Genomic DNA, 22,034 nt, shown 5'->3' with positions numbered 1-22,034 from the left:
GTGATTATGACGTAACCGTTAACTCAAGCTGACATTCGCATTAAAATTTCGAGAGGGGGAAACTTTAACGTTTCTGATGGTTTCAGTTTCTTGAAAACATAACGTAATGACTTTACTCAAGGCCTGTCTCACAAAGAGTGTGCAGACTTCATTTTTTCTCATTTAGCATTTATTAGGAGCGAGATTAACTTGGCGGTGTGCAGCTTCCCCTGTCTGCTTACTGCCCGCGTCCCTCTCCCTGTGGCTTCTCTACGCACGGAGGACCGTTACCTTACTTTTGTAATTTGCTGTGATGATATTTGAGTTTCCTTCTGAAAATGTGATCGGCAATGCAGGGTCTTCAGGTTTGCAAATGAATGAAAACGTGACCAAATGGTCACTTTAAGGAAAATGGAAACAGTACCCTCATCTGTGAGGTGCTAAAGACGAAACTCACCGACCACCTCCAACCCCCCCAGACGGCTAACGTTCCTAAATTCCTAACTGGTTGAAAGCCACTCTCTGGACCAAGCGGACCTGCTCCTTGTTTTCACACTCAGCGGGCATCTGTTGTATTCCTGGCCCTCAGTTGGCTGTCTGGCACTTGGGTTGGTGCCAGAGTCCTGTGGGTGTGTCCTGGGTCGTGTTCCCGAAGGTCCACCCTTCCTTGGTTCTTACCTCCATTGCACGCATCGCCTCCCCACACAGGGAGCGCCAAGGACACGGGCGCCCAATGCCGCAGCCTTGAAGGCCGGCAGATGCGGGTGGCGAGGTGTTGACAGGGTCTGAGACAAGCATTGTGTAGGCGCATCAGGGCACGGGCCCATCTCACCGTGACTCTGCTGGAGGGACCTGGGTGGGGGGCCGGGTGGCTGTCCCTCCCTGGAAATGGCCCCTGGCAGCAGGGCAGAGGTGGCGGCAGCCTGCTCTCACCCCTGGGCAGGGGTCCCCCAGGCGGGTGCGTGGGGCTTGCTGGGCCCCGGCTGACGCGTGTCCCCTCTGCAGCGGGCTGACGCACGAGGCCCACAGGAAGGAGGTCGAGCAGGTGTACCTGCGCTGCTCCGCGGGCACCGTGGAGTGGATGTACCCGACCGGCGCTCTGATCGTCAACGTGCGGCCGAACACCTCCCCGCCTGCCCAGCGGCACCTGACCCTGTGCATCAAGCCCCTCAGGGACTCCTCGGGGGCCAATATTTATTTGGAAAAAACTGGAGAGCTGCAGCTGCTGGTGCGGGATGGGGACCGCGGGCCCCGCCGGGTGCACTGCTTTGACTTTGAGCAGCGGGGCCTGTTCGTGGAGGCGACGCCCCAGCAGGACATCAGCAGGAGGACCACGGGCTTCCAGTACGAGCTGACCAGCTGCTGCGTGGGGTCAGAGCTGCACGCGCAGTCAGGTGAGCAGCGTGCCCTGGGCGGGGAGGGCATGGGGTGGGGGCTCCCCGCCTGCAGTCTGGGTGAAAACCCTCCTGCTGTCGGCAGGTGGGCCCCTGGCGCGGTGGGCATGGGTGTGTGTGGCCTCGTGAGTGTCATGCACGTTTTGCACGTGGGGAAACCACACACTCAGGAGCCGTGTTTGGGGAGAGTGAACGTGTGTGGCCCGAGAGCCGTGAAGGGTCACGGTCCTGGCCCCCTGCTCCTCTTCCGTGTGCCCCGGACTGTACTTGGAGATGGGTGCTGTGGCCGATGACACCGCCCTGTGTTTCTTCTGACATGTGGATTGGCTGAGTGTGTTTGACGTGGGCTGCGCCTCTGACACGTTGAGTTTGAGGTGGGAGCCAAGGCTGGTTCACGCTCCAGAGAGGTGCAGCACTTTGAGGCCCTGCACCATGGCGCTGGTCCCAGGTCGGAGGCATTTCGTGGGTGCGTGTTACAAGGACACCCCCCGGTGGAGTGGAGGCCGCAGCAGGTGCCCGCAGGGGTCACTCGGGTTCGTGCGGACTCACTGGGGGCCCCGCGAGGCGGGCCCTCCAGGAACCCCTCCGCTTCAGGGCCCTTTTCCGGGTGGTTGTGGCAGGAGTCCCTCAGCGGCCGAGGGTGTGTGTGTGTGTGTGTGTGTGTGTGTGTGTGTGTGTGTGTAGATTGTGGGCTGGCCCCTCGTTTTTCCTTCTGGGGCGGCAGACAGCTGTGCAGGGCCCTGCGCCGAGGGCGGTGTCGGTCCGGAGGCGACACCGAGGACAAGTGCTCTGCCTCCGGAGCTCTCCTGGGGGGCGGGTCTCGTGCTTTGTGCCGTGAGCAAGCGTGGAAGCCCTTGTCTTGTGCAGACACCCAGGCCAGGCGTGGCCCTTGCTGCAAGGCGTGGACGACCTCGGGGGTCTGCCTGTGGTGTGGGCTCTTGTCTCTCCTGGGTGTCGATTCCACAGCTGGTCATAGCCAGGTGCCTCCCGGTGGGGAGGCGTGAGCCTGGAGCGTCCTGTGAGCAGGGCCCAGGGAGGCCGTTCTGCAGGTGACCGACCCCAAAGACGGGCGGGGGGGGGGGGCACGGCACTGAGCGGCGCAGGCCAGGGAGGGCGCCACCACCGGTACGCATGGCGGTCCCAATACCACGAGGGACCCGGGCCCGGGTGTCAGCAGTGCCAAGGCAGAACCTCCTGGTGGGAGGGGTGAGCCGGCCCCAAGGATAGTGTCATCTCCATGTTTCAGTAAATACGAGATTTGATTTGGGAAAAACAGATCTGCTAGGATTTGAAATGTAGACTTTCCTCCTGAACATGAATCCACATTTTATTGTTCTGCATTCTTGGCTCAGATCAGTTTTCAAAACCTTCAGTCTCTCTCAAACTAAACTGGTCTGTTGGAGAACTTCAGTGTAGAACTGCACAGGTAGGACCCCGTCCCCCTCCAAGTGCCAGCCGCCTGGGTAGGAACCCCTCCCCCCGCAGGTTCCAGCTGCCCAGGTAGGACCCCCCATTCTAGTGCCAGCTGCTTGGGCAGGACCCCCCGCAGGTTCCAGCCGCCCAGGTAGGATCCCCCCCAATCCAGTGCCAGCCGCCCGGGCAGGACCCCCCGCAGGTTCCAGCCGCCCAGGTAGGACCCCCCACAAGTGCCAGCCGCCCAGGTGGGACCCCGGTCCGGGAAGGCAGCTCTGAGAGCTGCCGTAAGTGTCGGGACCTGGGTGATATTTTAACCACAGCAGCCTTCATCTCGATGACCAGCTGTGGGAAAGCTAGAGGAAGGTGCCCAGCCTCGCTCCGGGGGACCTGGAGATCAACTAGCCGTAAACACAAAATCAGAAAGACCCAGTCACTGAATTCAGTGCTTCTGGCCGTGGATAGCTGGCTGAGTGAAATGGACATTAGGAACTTGTTAACAATTCCTTGGGTTTTTTTTTTTGTTTTGTTTTCTGAAATATTTGATTTTTAAGTAACCTCTACACCTAACGTAGGGCTCAAACTCACAACCGCAAGGTCAGGTGTCACACGCTCCACTGACACCTTTTACTGATTGAATGTTGATTGCCCGTTAGAGACATTTGCAGCTGGTCCCTGCTCTCTTACGGCCTGAGCCCCACCCCCCGGCGGCGGGTCGCTCTTACAGGACGCTGGTGCTCCCTGGGGAGCCAGTGGTCTGTGTGTCGCACACCCTAGCGCTCCCATTTGTCCGGAAGGAAAACGCACAGGGTGGCCAGGTGCTGGGATGGCTCAGAGACTGTGGCTCCGCCCTCAGAGACCAGAGTCTTATCTCTCTCCCCGTCCTTGTGGGCGGGGTCTGTGCACCCCAGGTCCCCAGTCCCCATTTTCAGGCCAGGACAGAGCTGCCCTAGGCTCTCATGGGGCTGCCGGGACCAGGCCCCACGTGACGGTGGGCTGTCGGGTTGGGGCCTCTCTCTCTCTCTCCCGAGACCCCACATAGGACGTTCAGCTGTGGCTGCACATTGGGCGGGGCTTTCATGAGGCCCAGGGGTTCCCTTCCTACCCCTCCCCGACCCCTGACATACACCCACTGGGCCCTGAAGTGTCTGTTCAGATCTGGGGCCCACAGGGACCCAGGCACCCCGTGGATAGTGGGGTGTGAGCGTGCGTCTGCTCGTCGGCCAGGAAGCTGACCTGGGACGGCACAGACGCTTAGCAACTGTCAGAACTGGGGGTGGGGACTCAGGTGTCTGGGACTCTGGGGACTGGGGTGGACCTAGGCAGAGATTCTGGGTCCCTCCTGGGGCTCAGCACTTCCTCAGGATGAGGGAGATGAGGGGCAGCAGGGGTCGGGGGAGGCTAGTGCGTCCCCTTTCCCCAGGGTGTTTGCCTTTCATCAGGGCATGGGCCCCTAAGCCTTTAAGGCCAAAGGAATGGGTGTGGAATGCGGAATGTCGGTGCCAGCCATCTGGCAGCGGCGCTGTCCTCCAGGCGGGCCAGGCTCTCAGACGGGGGCGCCTGGCTCCCGGCTCTCCGCCGTCCGGCCCTGGCCGCAGCTGCAGGAAACGTCGGTGAAGCCGGAGCCCAGGCATCTGTGACGCGGAGGTGTGCCCCTGCCTGTGGGCCGGGCAGTCACTGATCCTGCCTCTGGGGAGGTGGATGAGCCTCTCCCTCACCGATGACTCAGAGCTTCTGGTTCCTGCTGACTCGATAAAAGAGAGGCTCCCGGATGAGAGATGTGTGTGAGCCTCACGGCCTGGACTCTTCCGCTCGGGAGAGTCTGCCGTGAGTGTGGTTGCCTCGTGTGCACTTGAGTTGAATAGCAAGCTTCCCGGGATGATCGGAGATGCACTGATGGCCAAGAAGAGGCCGGAGTAGAGACGCGCAGATTGCAGGGTGGGGGTAGGAGGTGCCCTGCGGGGTGGGGGGACGCGGGGCCGAGCCACCTTTCCCCACCCTGCCCCGTGCCCCCCCCCTCCCCAGGCCTCGCCCGGGCATCTGAGTAACACAGTTGCTGAAAAACTCTGGCAAGACACAAAAGGGCAGGTGGCCAGATCCAGCTAACTAGTGGGTGACGCCCGAGGCCGTGCCGGGAGCCCAGCTGGGCTCTCTGGGGGCTGTCCTCCCCAGGGCCCCAGTGGACCTGGGGAGGCAGGCACACCAGGACCCTCCATTGCCCAGGAGGCTGGGGGTGTGTGGTGGTGGCCAGTGGAGGGGGGCAGGGGGTGGCTCCGTCTGTTTCTAGGGGAGACAGGTCTTCTCCTTGGTTTGCCTGAGCGGCCCAGGTGGGTCCCTGATTCCAGTCCGTTCTCTTATTCCTCAGGGAGCCGAGCAGCAGGGGCTTACTGCCTTGGCCACGCCCCCTTCCGGGGCTCCGGGTTTAGTGTCCATGTGACGCCCACCCGGAGCAGGCTTCCTTGAGCAGATGAGGTGGGAAGACAGCGGCATTTTAGACCCGCAGTGCCGGCCATGAATGCATGCAAGTTACTGGCCTCCTGGCTAGTGGGCGGCCTGAGTCACGTGGTCTCCAGTGCTTCATTGCCCCTTCTCTGCTCGGGCCTGCTGTGTTTGATGTTGGGGGGTGTGGATGATGCCCGAAGGAGTACAGAGCCCCCCCTGCCAGGAGCTCTCTCAGTTTGGTGGCGGCGCTGAGGGGCTGCGGGAGACGAGTAGAGGTCAGCAGAAGTGGAAAGAAGCCTCAGCATGCCCTGGAAACAGAAAAGGAGAGAAGAGATTTTTTCCCCAAAGGATCGCTGATTTTCCTGCTCTGTGGCTTCTCCGGCCACTGTACGTATTGCATAATTAGTTTTCGTCTTACCCGTCTCTGGACTCGCGGGATGAAAGCGTGTGGCATCCACCTGCTTCCTCGCCGGGAACAGGGCCGGGGCAGCAGGTGAGGACAGGTGGGGGGCTGAGGTATCCCGTGGCCGCTGACCATCTCAGGACCACCCCGGCCCGTGGCTGCCTATGGGGACAGAGGAGGTGGCCCCGGGGCCTCCGCTCACACCAGCCCCGTCCCCGCCCCGGCCCTTCCCCGGGACAGCACTGCACCCACCGACCCACCCCTGTCACTGGCTCCAGGGACGGCCCCAGGGGCGTCCTCAGGCACAGTTTTCCCTTTGGAAACTGTGTGTCTGTCCTTCCCCGGGCAGCCCTGCCCGCCACGCCAGCACGCGCCGCTGCAAGCCTGTGCGAGGGCCTGGCACGTGAGTGCTGCCCTCCCCCCGCCTGCCGCCCCCCTGCACCTGCCGTCCTCGCCTGGGTCCCTGCAGTAGCCCCGGCAGGTCTCCCTGACGTGGCGTTTTCCTTCTTCAGTTTGTCTATGCACATTCTGGAATAATCTTCCCAAGATGTCCATACGTCAGCCAGCCCCTTTCAAAAAGCCGTAATTCCAATTGGCCCCTTGGCTGCTCCCGCCTCATCTTCCCCTGCAGGGAAACGAGATTCAGTGTGTCCGAAACCAGTGCATTCCACCGCCTTTATGAGCCCAACTCAGATTAACAGTTGTTTCCAGATTGCTTCTTGGCGTCCATAGACTGCATTTTCCAAGAAGGTGACCTATGCTTCGTAAAAACTGGGAATTCTGAGGGAAGTCTCCAGGGTGGCACTTTATTAGCTCAGCTGTGGTGGCATCTGAGGCTTCTGGCGGAGGATCTTCGGGCTGCTGACCGCTCTCCCCGGAGCCCCTGGCCGCCCCACACCTTCCGCGGAGCAGTGGGGTGTGAGCAGGGTGGCCGCCCCAGGCCGTCTTCCTCCTTTGCCCTCCGCGGGGGTCCCTGGGCCTGTGTCCACAGAGAGGGTCAAGCTCCCTGACCCTGGGTGTGGCCTGGGCCTGTCGCTGCACCACTGCTGCCTTTGTGGGCACCGCCCGTGGCCTGTCTCCGCTGACTCAGAACCTGACACGTGCCCCTGGAGAGCTTGTGCGGACTCCCGCTGCCCACCCAGCCTCGCTTGGAGCTCCGCAGGGGCTGGCCCCCAGGGGCTCTGCTGGGGCTCCTCCCTCCTGGGCAGGTGCTTTATGAGGGGCCCCCAGGGCGAGGCCTGTGACCCCCTGGGCACTAGGCAGTGCCAGCAGCGATGGGAGGTCTCACCTCTGCCATGTGCCCCCTGGCACAGTGGCTGCCTCCCAGCAGGACTGGAGAGCCTGGCCTCGTCCTGCCCGATGCGTGTGGGCAGCAGTCCCTTGGAGGGATGAGCAGGGTAGGGGACCCCCAATGGTCTGCCTTCTTTATTAAGAGAGGCCTTGAGGTTGGGGGTCTGTACATAGACGCAAAGTACCCCAGGTGGGCCCAGTCTTTGGGATTTGGAACTGGGTAGGTGGAGCTGATCCTCTTGGACAGGCCGGCCAGGCTTCAACGCACCCAACCGGCTCTGCCGGTCAAGCGGCTTCGCCTGGTCCCCGAGAACCTGGTGGGGTGGCAGGTAGCGTGTGCCCAGTGAGTCAGGCCCCGCCCCCCCCGCTGGCCTGTGGCACAGGCATCCGCCCTTGCCCGGGGCGACCAGGGCCAGCGCTTGGAAACTCGCGTCCACCCCCAGGGTCTGCAGAGACCCCGAGCTGCCTGGGGCAGCTCAGACCCTGTGTCCCGGCCCCCGAAGGCCTCTCCAAGCTACTGCTCCTCGGGGTCCGGCCCCGCCCCTGACAGCGCGGGTCTCTGCAGCCGCCAGGGTGCAGGTGATTGCTCGCCCAGTTCAGGGCTTGTGAGCCCACAAGGGCCCAAACCAGGGACGTTCCGGGGCCTTAATTCCAGCAAGACTTCACACGCACCCTTTCCCTGAGCTGGGGGGGTTTGTGCCAGACCCGGGAGACTCAGCGGCCGGGAGGCAGAGGCGGTGCGCTGCCAAACCGTATTGTGTTCTCCCAAATCCAGGGCTGGGGCGGGAGTGCCGTGGTTAGGGGGAGAGTGGCCGGAGCCAGAGGCTGGTGCCTCCCAGGGCCTTTCTCGAGGCCTCACCCTGTCTTAGGAGGTTAGGGTGAGGGCTGTGCTGGGGCAGAAGTTAATGGGGCCGGGCCTGGTCTGGCTGGAGGAAGCAGCCCCCGCCCCCAGCCGGGCTGGGGAGGGCGGGGTTCTGTGAACTAGGCTTGCCGTGGATGGTGTCCGTGGGCAGTGATCTGGTCTGAGGTCAGGGGTCTGGGGAAGGGGCTGTGCCAAGGGCCGGGACCCACTCAGATGAGAGCCCCGTGGCCTTGCCGCGCAGATGTGACCCTCAGTGCTCACCCACACCTTCAGCAACCGGTGCCCTGACCCTCTGGTCGTGGCTGCGGATGGGGACCCGGGAACGGGTGATGTGAGTGGCTGGCGTGGGGGACGTAGCTTCAGACCAGCTCAGGTCGGTTTTCGGTTGGTGATGGGTGTGGGTGAACGGTTTCCACTGGGCCCAGCGGTTGCTTCACCAACAGGCTAGGTGGGGACAAGCCTGGGTGCCAGCCGTCCCTCGGCCTGCGTGCCCTTCACGGCCACGTCTCCAGCTCCGGGCTCGCTGGGTCCGCCGCCCCTCCCCCGTGTGCTGGCCGAGGTTAGGTGCTCTGCCTGCTCCCTGAGGTCAGAGCTCCCACAGGACCCGGTGGGTGTGAGCGGGTCCGAGTCGTGCAGACCCTCCTCCTGACCCTGTTCTCTCCCCACAGCCCCGTGCCGCCCCTGCAGCGACGCAGAGGTGCTGCTGGCGGTCTGCACCAGTGACTTTGGTAAGTGTCCTCCTGCTGCTGCCACATGCCAGGAGCCCCACTTGGGCCTGGGAGGGCCTTCCAGGGTTGGGACTCAGCTTAGGGGGAGACTGCTGAGGACATGGGGCGTGGGGGTGTAATAGGGGAGGGACCTGGCTGTAACGGAGAGAGAGGTTGGGAGTCCAAGGTGGTCACTGAGCACCGTCCTCCAAGGGCTGGTTCCAGCCTCACCTCAGAGGCCTGCCCTCCTCTGGGCCCCTGTGGACACGCCAGCGGGAGCTCCTGGTCCTAGGGGCCCGGGGCTGAGGTCAGGGATCAGCTGCCTGCTTGTGCCTCGGGCAGAGGGTGGAAGTGCCCCGTGGGCTTGCCAGACGGAGAGGCAGCCCAGCTAGCCCTGGCTCTGGGCGTCTGCTCAGAGGGCGGTCGTGCGGTGGCAGTGCAGCCTCCTTTCAGGAGGACGGGGGACTGTCCCTGGGGCCTGCTCAGCCAGGTCCCCTCCTATCTCCCCTCCCCTCCGAGCTGCCCCCTTTCTGTCCCACCGGGATACGGAGCTGCAGCAGATCGTGTGTGTTCACTGTGGTTGCTTGTCTTGTTCTGACTTGAAAAGTTGATGCACAGTGTGGTTTCTGTCTTCTGTTCCTCCCCACTTCTGTGGCTGTCACCCTGGCAGAGCCTGAGTGGCAGGACAGCCCCTAGAGGGCCTCAAACGTGTGACTTGTTCTTTCTGATGGGATTTCTGGGACGCAGAATTCACGGTCAGCCCCGGCAGGGACACCCCTGGTGGCCCCAGTGACCCTGTGCTCTTGCCTCCGTAGTCGTGCGCGGCTCCATCCAGAACGTCACCCACGAGCCGCAGCAGCAGGAGTCCGCCATCCACCTGCACGTGAGCCGGCTCTACCGGCAGAAGAGCAGGGTCTTCCGGCCGGCCCCGGGCGGTGCCGGCTGGCGGGGCCGCGTCACCACGCTGCTGGAGTGCGGAGTGAAGCCTGGGCACGGCGACTTCCTCTTCACGGGCCACATACACTTTGGGGAGGCCCACCTGGGCTGTGCCCCGCGCTTCAAGGACTTCCAGAGGATGTACAGGGATGCCGAGGAGAGGGGCCTGAACCCCTGCGAGATGGGCACGGAGTGACCTTGGCGGGCGCTCAGCCCGGGGCTCCCTGGCGCCCAAGCCGTGGAGGCAAGCGCCACACCGACCCCACGAGGTCCTGGCCGAGGACTCCCTGACTGACTGAAAATGTTCTAAGATGCAAACTAAGTTATTATATTTTTTTTAAAAAAGAAACGTCCATAGGAAATAAACTCCAGTGTCTGAACATGCCTTGTGTGCCGTTTCATGCTGCGTGTCAAAAGCAGGCGCCGGGGGCCGGCCTGGCACGCGGGGTAAGAAGCGGGGGCCGCAGCCGTGGAGCCCGCCCAGCACCAGGCTTTGTGCAGAGCTTGAGGGCCGGGCAGAGCTGTTTCTTTTGATGAAAACGTACGGAGCCGAATACTTATTTTTTTTGTTTTGTTTTGTTTTTGTTCTTCAAATAACGTACTTTGCTAGCCGCGGTCACTTTTGGGTTGCTGGCTGTCTCCCCTCCCGAGAACAAAGTCCGGCGTCTCTCTGGTGGGGCAGGGGTGTGCCCGTCTGCAGCGCTGTGGGTGCACACACCGCCCGCGGCGTCCGTGCAGGGGGTCTCCCCGCGCCGCACAGCCGGCGGAGCCCCGCGGCCCTGCAGCTCGGGCCTCTCGCTCTGGGCCCAACTGTCAGTACAGCTTCAGAAGACGATGCACCTCCTCCCTCGTCCCCTGCCCCCTTCCGCCGCTGCCTTCCCTTCTCTGATAACCCAGATGCTGTCCTTTGACTCCAGCTCCCCACAAATGCCCGAGTCCACAGCAAGTTTCTGGCCCCCCGGCGGCTGGTCTGCACCAGGCCGGTGACCTCCACACCCTCCAGGGTTAGTTAGGACCCAGCAGCTGCTCTCACAAATGACCTCAGACTGGACGCTTAAACAACATTCATTCTCTCCTTGTTATGGAGGCCGGAAGTCCAAAGTCAAGGTGTGGGCAGGGCCAGGCTCCCTCCGAAGGCCCTAAGGGAGGAGACTCTCTGTGTCCTCCAGCTTCTCTGGCTAGTGACAGTCCTTGGGGCCCCTGGGCCGGTAGAGGCCTGGTCAGGCGCCGCCCCTTCTCCCCTCTGTGGGCCCGTCTCCAAATCCCTCCTCTCGTGAGGACGCCAGTCACACAGGTAGGTCCCACTCTGATCTAGTATGACCTCATCTTAATTGATTACATCTGTGAAGACCCTATTTCCAAAGAAGTCCACAGTCACATGTTCTGAGTAGGTGGGAATTTGGGGGGATACTATTCACCCCAGTATTGGGGTTACTGGGGTGTCCCATAGTTAGATCTAAGCCTATGTCTGTGTCAGTGAGTCAGGTGATTTCTCCCAAACAGCTGCGGCGGCTGAGGGGGCCCGGAGAGGACCCTGGTCAGCGAGCCCCGTGCCGGCTGCACCCGAGATTCAGGCACGCTGGGGCCTCACGGAGGTGCCGAGTGCTGGCCCGGGGGTGCCCTGCCTCTGGCCGCTGTGCCCTGGCTCCCGAGCGCCGTGCGGCAGGTGTGCTGTGTGTCAGGTGGACGTGGCCTGCCGCGGCGTGCCCTGGCGCAGGCGTGCGCCCGGATCTGCGGGCTCTGGCAGGTCACAGCCCGAGGCAGCAGGGCTGGGGATGGGAGCGGGGCCTACTGAGGCTAGGACGTGTGGTGCTTTGTGGCAGGAGTGTGCCTCGGAGCAGCAGACAGGCCCGCCCACGGTGACCCTGCGGGTGGGTTCATGCTTTGGGCTTTTCTGGGTATTCACTCTGGCGCTGGCGGAGGCCACAGGGCACGCAGGTGCCGCAGAACCAGAATGTCGGGTTTGGGTTTCGGTTTCAGGGCTGGCTTTCTTCCCTGTGTCAGGACGGGCACCCCGGGAGGAGCCGGGGACCTGACCCCACGTGCTGACGTGTGGAGTGCTTCACTCGGGGTGCGAGGTGGCAGGTGAGGGCTGCTCCTCCCGCCGGATATCTGGACGGAGAACAGGGTCTCGGGGTGGGGGGACTCTGGTGTCTCCCAGGGTCCCAGGGGCCCAGGGGCCTGGGGGGTGTGTGTCTCTGGTGTCTCCTAGGGTCCCAGGTCGGGGGCCGACTCTGGTGTCTCCCAGGGGCCCTGGGGTGGAGGGCGGCTCTGGTGTCTCTTAGGGTCCTGGGTTCGGGGGGCGGCTCTGGTGTCTCCCAGGGGCCCTGGGGTGGAGGGCAGCTCTGGTGTCGGGGGAGAGGGCAGGGTTCAACACTTAGGGTGAGCGGTTCAAGGCTGCTCAGTGTTGGGAGGGGCTTGAAGGGTCACTGTTTCGGAGAGCCATGCCCTCCTGCTGTCCAGAACCTCCGGCGGCCATCTAAGCGTGCCCCAGCTTGCACGGCAACACCAGATTTCCCGCTTTCCCATGTCTGTCCTCAAGGAAGCCTCCACACAGCAGAGCCCTGGGGGGCCAGGGAGAGGCACGTGGAGGGTCCTCTGGCTGATCAGGGCCTCTGCCACAGGGTCTCCGCCTAGCGTCCCTGTCGGCTCTGGTCAGCCTGTCTGTCACCATGTGGCACGGGGCCATGGGCACCCTCCTTCATCCCTGTGCAGAGGCTGAAGGGGAGGTGTGACCCAGGCCCTCCTTCCTGCCAAGCTGCGCCCCCAGTGTCCCCCCTGCAGGCCTGTCATTTCCTCGAAGGCAGGCCCCCGGGCAGGCTGAGCGCTCTGCCTGCCGTCTCCTCCTCCTCTCACTGCGAGCCTGTAGGAGCCTCACCTCTTTCTTGTGTGTTTCCCCGAGAGCCGCATGTCCCAGGCCCCCCCCTCCCCCTCCCCGCCCCCGCACAGGCGGACCGGGCGCCCAGGGTGGGCCTGGAAGGGCCTTCCCCGAGCAGCCCGCAAGGGGCCTCTTGCTCTCTCGGCCCCGGCTTCGGTGGACACCCTTTCTTAGCATGTCTCTTGAACATGTTGGTTGCGGGACCCCAGGTCTGGGCCTGTCCAGTGACACTGAAGTGACCAAGAGAAGCAGAGGCTTTCCGCACTGCTGTGCCAGCCATGGCATCTGTGGGCAGCATGCTTTCTGTTTACAGACACCCTCCTGTGCAGAGGCAACCCGAGCGCCTGCTCCTTCTCCACTCCTCTGCCCTCCCAGACAGGAACACAGGGATGGCCTCACACCTGTCCTCCCGCTGGCTTGGGGTCCCCAAGGGCTCAGGCCCTGTGCCCCCCTGCTCAGGGGCCACCCACCTCTCCCCAGCCTTGGCTGTGGGGAGTCAGGCTGACCCTGTGGCCTCCAAGGTCAGGCCCCGATGTGCATGATGTCTGTGTTTGTGCACCCTGCTTGGAAGGGCTGGGCTGGACAGGCGGAGCCGCGGGGGTCACGTGCTCCATCGGGGTCTGGCCATGGCCCACACTTGGCACAGGACGTCCCCGCCAGCTCCGGCACTGGGACCCTGCCCTCCGGAGGAGCTGGGTGGCTGGGCTGCCGGGGCCGGGGGGGGGGGGGGGGGGGGGGGGGGGGGGGGGGGGGGGGGGGGGGGGGGGGGCTGCCCTAGGGTTTCAGCTGCGGTGGGCGTGGCAGGGCTTCAGGAGGGCAGGGTTCGGAGAGGCACAAAGGTGCGTGCTAAGGCGCTAAGGCCTGGGGCGAGGGCCGGGAGGCCAGCGGAGGGGGCAGAGCGCCAGGTGACTTTTCAAAAGTTCTCCGCAAATCCCTCTTGCTTTCTATTTCCTGTCACTTGGCCTATAAGACTGAGAATCAGGGTCTCAGTTTGCGTTTCTTTGATTCCTTTCTAGATGGGCCCGATTTCCACGCCCGATTATCTTGTCTGTCATCTGACAACACGCTGTCCCCGTGGCGGTCAGCAGAGTGATGGCCCCCGAGACGGCTCTTCCCAGTCCCTGCGGCGGCAGCTACGGCCCCTCCCACAGCGAAGGGGAAGGAAAGTCACAGACGAGTTACAGCTGCCGATCAGACAAGCAGGCTGTTCTGAATCACCTGCTGCCCTGACGGTGTCAGGGGCCTTTAAAAGTGGGGAGGGAGGCAGGAGAGAGAGAGCTGGGGGCAAGGTGGAGAGGAGCTCCGCCTGAAGCTGCCCGCTCGGAGCCTCCAGAGGGAACCCGCCCCCCCCGCACCCCGTGTCTCAGGCCAGTGCGACTCCTGTGGGACCAGAGCCTGCAGAGCCATGTGATAATGAACTTGGGTTGTTTTAAGCCTCAGTAACTGTTTGTTACAGCAGCTGTGGGGGAAAAATGCACCCATGTACCTTCTTCTCTGGAGTCCCAGAGGCTCTGTGGGGTCCCCAGGTGGCTCACGAATCCTGCTAAGGTTGTGTAAGATGATGGGTCATACATCTACTTGCATGTTTAGAAAATAAGCTCATAAAAATTTTTTTAAATTTTTTTTGTGTTTTTTGGTGTGTGTGTGTGTTTTGAGAGACAGGGAGAGACAGAGCGTGAGCAGGGGAGGGGCACAGAGAGAGGGAGACACAGAATCCGAAGCAGCTCCTGGCTCTGCGCTGTCAGCACAGAGCCCGACGCAGCGCAGAGTCACGGACCGAGAGATCATGACCTGAGCCGAAGCTGGACATTCAACCGACCAGGCCACCCAGGCGCCCCAACAAGCTCATAACTTTTACCAAAATCTCAAATTTAGGAGCGTAACTTCAAATGGGTGGAGAGTGGGGGGCAGGTGTGAGTTTTCTAAGAGACCTCGGGGGGATTGTGCCTATCCCCACCCCTCCCACCTCCCTCTCTGTCTCCATCTCTCCCTCTGTCTCTGGCTGTCTCTGCGCCCCTCTCCTTATCTCTTGCCGACCACTTGCTGCTTTCCCGCGGGGAGCTGCCTGCCTCCAGGCGCAGGGCTGCCCCACACCTGGGCTCGCCTGTCGTGAGTCACCCTCTGCACCCGGATGTGGAGGCGCGGTCCTCCGGCACTCACTCAGCGACACCCTCTGAGGCGCACCTGTGGGCTCCTCCTCCAGTGCTCAGGAGCCCCTTCCCGGCGGCCCCTCCTGGCTCTTGTGTGTGCTGACAGGCTCCCGGGCCTTCTCCTGTCGCTCTCCCTGGTCTTTAGGACACGCCCCAGGTCTGTAGAACCCCCGTCCTCAGGTCTTCATCTGTGGCTGGATCTCAGGACCTTGCCTGTCCTCCTGGAGGTGCCCCGCCTGCCCTGTGTTAAGGCCACGCCCAGGCCAGACATGTCAGAAGGTGCCCAGGGAGGAGGCCTCACCAGCACAGCCACGCTGGGGCCGGTGCAGGTGCAGCTGTGACGGGCCAGGCCCATGAGGGCCCTACTCACAGAAGTGTTCCCCGCCGTGACCCCGTCCGGCTCTGCCACGGAGGTGCTCTCCACCGCAGTGAGACCAGGAGCTGGGGCTCGGGGTCAACAGCCCCTGGAGACCCCTAGTCAGGAGGGCGGGTGTGGAGCCCCACCCAGGACGTTCCCCAGACCCTTGTCCTGCCTGACTGGCTGGAGAGCGTTCCCAACCCTCTACGACCCTCCCCGAAGCGCAAGACTTTTCCGGGACAGGTCCTTCGACTCCTGCCACCTCCGGCCTCCCGCCCTCGTGGCCGCTGCCTCATCAGGGGAGGGGAGGAGGGCCCTCCTGTCGCTCCGAACCCAGGAAGTGGGGTGAGGGCTTCACCGCGTCTGCTTCCAGTGCCCAGGCAGGCTGAGGGCTCCCGTGGCCCTCAGTGGTGTTGAGGATGAGGTGCACATGTCCGTGTCACAGTCTTAATCTCCTGGACCCCAGTTGGGGCCACCCTCGCCCTCACCAGGCAGCCCTTCGTGGATGAAGGGCTATGTATGGAGACGGTGCGCGCTGGAGAGGGTGGTCCGCGCCCGCCCATGGGAGCGCCTGAGCCCGGGCCCTCCGCCGGCCTGCCTGCCCGGGTCAGCGGCCTTCTCTGAGCCCGGGCCCTCATGGACCCTGGGGGCTGGGGGCTGTGGCAAGGCGTGGGTCTGTCCAGTGGGGACACAGGGGCTCACAGGGTGAGCTCGCTGCCTGGGTCCCCTTGGCAGGTTTTCATTCCAGAATATTTGGTACCAAGAAGGGGAGACACACCAGATCAGTGCTGGGGTCGGTGTCTGAAGCCAGTGACCCGCAGCTCCGCCCTTTTTGAGAAAGAAAGTCAGGGGGCCTCAGGCCAGGTTCGCTTTGTTTCCTGCCGGCCTCTCCCGCGCACCAAAGCAGCGGGGCTCGGAAACCTCCCGCCTCCTGGCTGCCCAGATGTGAGCAGCTTCCTGGTGTCCTCGTGCTGTGACACGGGTCTTTGCCTCCGGGCGGCTGGGAGTTGTCAGGGCACAGGCGGCCGGCGTGGCTGTGCCCAGAGCCTCCGGTGAGGCGGGGGCAGAGAGGGGTGGGTCACAGGGAGACATGTGCATGCATGGTCTCACACACATGTGCTCTCACACACGCACACGTGCTAACACATTAATGTGCTCTCTCACCCATAAATATGCTCACACAATCCACTCACACGTATGCTTGCACACACATGCTTGCACGTGAGCCCTCGTGCACACTCACACATGCTCTCGTGTCTGTGTATATGTGCTTGCACACGCATGCTCACACACGTGCTTGCACCCACACTCTCACACATGCACACGCTCACCCATAAATATGCTCACACTATCCACTCACACGTATGCTTGCACACACATGCTTGCACGTGAGCCCTCGTGCACACTCACGTGCACACACAAATACGCTTGCAGGGTGCTTTCCGTGTGTGCGTGCTTGCACACACATGGTTGCGCAGGTGCTCAATGCACATTCTCACACATGCTTTCACACGCGCACACAGGTAAATATGCCCGCGCACACGCTCTCACGTGTAGGTGTGCTTGCACACGCATGGTTGCGCAGGTGCTTGCACGAACTCTCGAATGCTCTCACACACGTGCTCACACACACACACACACACACATGCGCGCGTGCACTCATACCGACCCTGACCCTGGCCCTCCACCTGGACACAGGTGTGGGGGGCTCTGGACCCGAGTCTCTGCAGGACGGAGTTCCCTGTGCCGGTGCTCTGGGAATGAACACCCTCCCAGCCCACCCGCCCCAGGCAGAAGTTGAAGTGGGGAATATGTGTGTACACCTGTGGGTGTGTGGGTGTGTGCACAGCTGAGGAGGCTGGGGGGCAGGGAATCCAGGCTCACTGGACCAGGGTCCTTGCAACCCCACTCCTGTCAGGTCGCGTCCCGTGCCCTTGTCCATAGCAGAGATGGTTGCACAGCCCGCCGGCCTCCCCTGGCTCTGCCACTCGGGTTCTGGAAGGAAAGCTGGAGCCAAGGGCCAAGTGCCCGGACGGGCTCCTGGGGCTGCACCCTGCTGGGGAGGCCCGGGGCCCAGGGAGAAGCCCGGTGTCTCCCACGGGTGGGGGCCGGGACCCCCTCACCAGAGCTGCAGCTGACACAGGGCGTCCTTCTCCCTAATTGATTAAACTGTTCAGTCCAGGCCTGTGGGGTGGGAACCGGCGCGGCTGGCTCTCAGGGTACAATTTGGGGCAGCTACCCGCCCAGGCCCTGCCTCTAGGCATCATGTGACAGGGAATCGCGTTAATCAGTGAGATCCGTCACACTGCCCCTTCTCCAGCTGCTTTGTGTGGTGGCGAGTGGGGAGGCCCCGGAAGGGCTGTGAGACCCCAGAGTTGTGAACTGACGTCCCTTCAGTGGGTGCTGGGTGCGACCCTACTGTGTGCGGTGCCCCGGGACGCTGCTGGCTGCAGACTCCACTCCAGATGGCAGGGGGTGATGTGCCTTCAGGACGAGTGGGGAAGGCACGGGTGGGACTGTCGCTGTGTGTGCCCGTGGGGTCAGCCCTGAGTGAGGCCGAGGGCAGCAGGGCCGAAGCGTCCCAGAGAGCCCCCCAGGGGAGCCCTGGTGCCATGAGCACCACCGCCCTCTCGCCTCCCCCGGGTACCTCCCCACCAGGACAACCCTGGATGTGGGGGGCGGGGCCTCTGTTCCCGGCGCAGCATGCAGGGCCTGGTGCAAAGTAGGAGCTCAGGTCCTGTTCCTTACAGAAGGACCACCTGGGCCCCAGGCCCCTGCCCTGGGACACCCAGTCACAGGTGAGGGTCCACCCACGGGCCCGGGGGGGAGGCGAGCAGGGCAGGTCTGAGGGTGGGGGCGGCACGCAGCAACACGGGCTGTGATGAGGCCCCACGGGGTGGAAAGCAGGCTGTTGCGGGAATGCGGCACCTCGTGCAGGAGCCCCAGGGGGGTGGGGGCCTCTGAGAACGTGCGGAATCCAGTGTCAACACTGGCCATTGTGCGCTGCCCCCGGCGGGTGGCGATTTATCAAAACAGCCGTGGTTTGGTGCATATCCGTGCGGTGAGGTCACGGCTGCTGGGGGCTTTGGAATTCCGTCTTCAGAAGCATTTTGCTTACCAAGCCACATACTTCCTAGTCATCAATTCGATCGGGGCAAGAAGAAAAAATGCTAAAAAAACAAATCCGAAACACCCCTGAGGGCTCTGTGCAAGGGGAAATAGGAGATCTGTGCCAGAAAGGCAGTGGGCCGCTCGGAGCCTGGGCGTCTGTGCATCTGTGCGTCTGTGTGTCTGTGTGCATGCGAACGCTCAGGGGCCTGCGGGCTCCCGGCCAACTCCCTCCCGCCCCCAGCCGGAGTCCCCTGCGCTCCTGTGAGCCAAGGACCAGGGCCGGGAGAGGAGGGCCTCGTGGCCCCAAGCCCCACCCCTCCCTGGCACGGAGCACGGGGCCCTCCCCTCGGCTCCAGCCCAGGAAGAGCAAAGGCCCCTTGCTTTCCCCTTTCAGCATTGCTGAGCGGACTAAAATGTCCAGAAAGGAGCTCCATTGAAAACAGAGGGAGATAATATACAGACTGTAAAGCAATAGTCCAGAGCTCCGGTACCTGGTCCCAACTCCGTGTGTCCACCCATGGGCTCCATGGCTCCTCTGGCGTGTGGTCCCGGCCAGTCTCTGGGCCAGTGACTGGGGTCCGAGGTGGGTGAGGGCTTGCAGAATCCCTTGAGAAGAGGCTCACGAAGCAGGAGAGGGTGTTCAGACAGGGCCTGGCCAGGGCCTGGCAGGCAGCACCCACTTCCCACGTCCAACAGCACCGTCTCCGTCACCATCAGGCACGCAGATGCAGGTGGAGGGAAATGGCCGTGGGCCAGGCACCCCCTGTCCTGACCACGCCTGGCTTCCAGAGGCCACGCAGCTGCAGCCGCCTGTGCACACCTCCAGGGCTCCTGGTCTGCGAGGTTCCACCCGCAGGGGCTGAGCAGCAGCGACGCCACACTTCCCCGACCTCCTCAGTGCCCATCCTGCCTGACTGCTGCTTAGCGGGAGCCCGGCCTGGGCCTGCTTCCCCCGGTCCTGGGCCGCTCTCCCACCTCCCGCCTGGTGCAGGGACCGGTGTTGCCCAGGCAGCCGTGGCTCTGACCCTGTAGGTTCCTGGTGGCTGGGGGACTGGCCCTGGTCCTGGCCGCCGCACCACCTTGAACAGGACACTTGGCTTCTCCAGCTCTCTGTGGGTCTTGTCTGGACCTCAGTCCTGCTCCTTTGGCTTGCTGCTGGGCTGGGAGTCTGGGGTCGCTGGCCTGTGCCCACACCTTGCAGGGTCTCCAGTGGGGGCCCTTGAGGCATGCCCTCTTGTGCTGCTTGCCAGGGGTGAACCCGCCTTGCTCTCAGCTCAGGAGCTCTGGAAGAGGGGACTCTGGGGGGAGATGAGGCCTGGCTGGGGTCACCCCACTCCAAGTCCTGGGGCCCCACAGCCCTCCCTTGCGGGCCTTCTTCTCTCTTCCCTGTGCCTCCTCGGCTGGTTGCCCCTCAGGCTCAGTGTGCCCGTTTCCCTCCAGGGAATGTGGTCGTGTGGAGGCCCAGGTCAGAGGGGCAGGGCCGTGGTGATGCAGCCGTGGGGGGCAGGCTGGTCTGGGCCCTGGGGCTTCTGCCACACTCCGGTTAGGATGGACTAGTTCACGCCAGCAAAGGTGAGGGGGTGGGTGAAGCCGCACTGGCCTGGGACAGTGCCCGGAGGAGGCTACTGGCCAGTCTCGCCTGCAGTGTCCTCCTTAGGGCCCCCTGGACTGGCCTTGAACTCAGGAGGCCCTGAGAAGGGCCTGCGGAGGTCCCATGGTTTACACTTTCACCAGGTAACAAAGACTCAGAGAACAAACCCCGGTGGGGAGGGGAGAGGCGTGGGGCGGTGCCCTCCCCCCTGCCCAGGGCCTGCTGTGAGGAAAACCCACATGTCTGCTTTCCGACGGGGCAGCCATTTTTCTGCTACAGCACTGTGTCCACGTCTCCTCTGCTGGTGTGACCTTGGGAGCCAGCGGGGTTTCTAAGGTTCCCTCGTGATCCCATGTGACCAGCGATCGCCTGGCCAGCTCGGGGGGGGGGGGGGTCCAGCCAGAGCAGGCAGAGTGAGCGAGGGGGGCTTCCAGACCAAACGGCTGCACCTGGCATGGCCCCAGGCCCGCTGGCCTAAAATGACCACTTTGCCTGGGATGCCGCAAGGCAGAGTTGAGGATGGACCAGGGCGGTGGCACAGAAGGACCGTCCCTGCTGGGGGAGGGGGCTGGCCCTGGCCATGGCTGGGGGCGAGCCGTCTGTGGCTCTGGGCCTTCTGGCACCTACGTGCCCCTCGAGCAGCAGGGAGCCCCGGAGGCCCCTAGGGGAGTCTGCGGCTGGAGCTCCTGGGAAGTCTTGCACCTGTGGCTCCCTGGACAGCCCCACCCTGAGCTGTGGGTCCTCTCTCCCAGGTGGCCACGGCCCGGTGGATGGTGCCCAGCTTCGGGGGAGTGCAGACCCGTGCTGTGCCTGCAGCCTATCCAGGGCGCTCTCGTGGGCTCGGTGGCCACGCACAGACGCCAAGGCCAGAGCCACATCCTGGCTCCACAGTCCTGCTGGGGCCACTGCGGCTGGGCCTCCCTCGGGCAGTGGAGGGAAGAGCCCCCAGACGGGCTGCCGCCAGTGGGCGTGTCTCCGGGCCGTGTCCTTCGGGCCCCCTCTCCCGAACCACCCTCAGCGTAGCCAAGTAGTGCCCACGCCTGAGGGAGGCTGGCACCCAGGGAGGGTGGGCTCTGCTCCTGAGCGTGGCCTAGGGAGCCCCGCCTGTCTGTGTCTCGGTCTCCCCGCTTTCTTTGGGCGGGAGCTAGGATGAGCACTGGTCACTTGGGTCCCAGGCCATCTTCTCTGTCGCCCCCTGGCTCTCCCAGGAGGCCTGGGTTTGGGGTCTGAGGTTCACCTCTCTGGCCCAGGGCTGGTCCTGCTCTCCAGCAGCCTGCCTTCCAGACTCTGTGGCCCTGAGGTGCTGGGAAGGGCAAGGGCAGCCTTTGCAAAGAGAGGAGGGAACGGTCCACGCCTTCCCTCAGCCCGTCCTCAGGCAGTGGACCCCTCTGTGGCCCTACAAAGGAACCATCCTTGACGAAAACCTTGTGGCCTCTGCCCCCTGCCTCACTAGGTGTGTCCTGCCTGGCTCCCAGACCCCCACCTGTATTAGCATCTGACATGGAGTGGGGGACAAGCGGGACCCAGGCTGACGGCACGTGTGTGGGGGACGAGCCTAGAAAACCTGCACCGCGGCACCTTTCCCAAGCCGAGGGCTGGAGGCCGGGCGGGGCGGGGCTTAGCTGTCCCCCTCTCAGGGCCCAGGAGGAAGCACTTTGCCTGGGCCCCAGCTCCAAAAGAGGCGTCTCTGCCTCCACCCGCGTGGAAGACGTTGAATCAGGGGTTTGGCGGGTGTCTCCTGATGAGATGGCCCCCATGAGACAGGGTGAGCAGGTCCGGCTACCAGATGCGCTGTTCCCATCTCGTGTGGGCTTAGCCCCTTAGGTGGGGGGCCGGGTGCAGACCCGGGAGTTGAGCTCTGTGGTCTTCTTGTTTTTCTTGGCAGCTGGACACTGGCAACCGCCCCTCTCCGCCCTTGGAGGGGCATCCGTGTGGCTGCTGCGGGTCGCAGGGCTGTGTGCCGGTGCGAGTGGGGTGGACTCGAGGGTCTGGGCGTGGGGGGCACGGGAGCTGAGAGGAGCCGCAGATGTTTGGGGGACACAGGAAAGGAGATGACCCCCAGATGTGGGGCGCACAGATGACCCCCATATGCTCAGATGTCGCTCAGCAGAGAGGCGCGAGGCCTGAGGTCCAGCACAAGGCATTTTGGGGACCAAGCACAAGACACACTCTTGTGGGGGAGCCTGGCGGACTGGACAGGGCAGGGGGGTGAGTGACCACTGGCCCAGGGAAAGGGGGGCCCCACAGCCAGGGGAATGGCGGCCTCAGGGCAAACCACTGAAGGCGGAGTCTCTCAGAAAAGCCCAAAGGGGGCTGGGTGCCCACAGCTCCCTCGAATGCTTGCTGCTTTGTCTCCTCTGCCCTCTCACACCCTGCTCTCTGGAGCTCCTCCTGGGGCTTTCCTAGGGGCGCCCCCCAGGGGCAGGGCCCAACGAGGGGTCCTAAAGGATGTACAGGGCAGGAGGGGGTGCGGGTCAGGAGAGGGGTGCGGGTCAGGAGGGGGTGCGGGTCAGGAGAGGG

General features: G+C 63.5%; 1 protein-coding gene across 1 annotated transcript; it reads left to right on the top strand.

Moving 5' to 3' along the window:
• The first annotated feature begins 813 nt into the window (after window positions 1-813).
• On the top strand, window positions 814-9,810 carry METRNL (meteorin like, glial cell differentiation regulator). Its single transcript, XM_029927720.1, has 3 exons — window positions 814-1,373; window positions 8,452-8,511; window positions 9,306-9,810. The coding sequence occupies exons 1-3, from the start codon at window positions 1,061-1,063 to the stop codon at window positions 9,620-9,622; spliced, it is 690 nt and encodes a 229-aa protein (XP_029783580.1). The 5' UTR covers window positions 814-1,060; the 3' UTR covers window positions 9,623-9,810.
• The last annotated feature ends 12,224 nt before the right edge of the window (window positions 9,811-22,034 follow it).

The sequence above is a fragment of the Suricata suricatta genome, chromosome 17, assembly GCF_006229205.1.
Source record: "Suricata suricatta isolate VVHF042 chromosome 17, meerkat_22Aug2017_6uvM2_HiC, whole genome shotgun sequence".
NCBI lineage: Eukaryota > Metazoa > Chordata > Mammalia > Carnivora > Herpestidae > Suricata > Suricata suricatta.
Note: the sequence above shows the minus strand (reverse complement) of the source record. Positions and strands in the feature narration are given on the sequence as shown.

Excerpts from the sequence above, each read along its gene's own strand:
- METRNL (XM_029927720.1), top strand. The coding sequence starts at position 1,061 with ATGTACCCGACCGGCGCTCTGATCGTCAACGTGCGGCCGAACACCTCC. Across the intron at positions 1,374-8,451 it reads AGAGCTGCACGCGCAGTCAG|CCCCGTGCCGCCCCTGCAGC; the intron begins GTGAGCAGCGTG and ends CTCTCCCCACAG. Across the intron at positions 8,512-9,305 it reads GGTCTGCACCAGTGACTTTG|TCGTGCGCGGCTCCATCCAG; the intron begins GTAAGTGTCCTC and ends TTGCCTCCGTAG.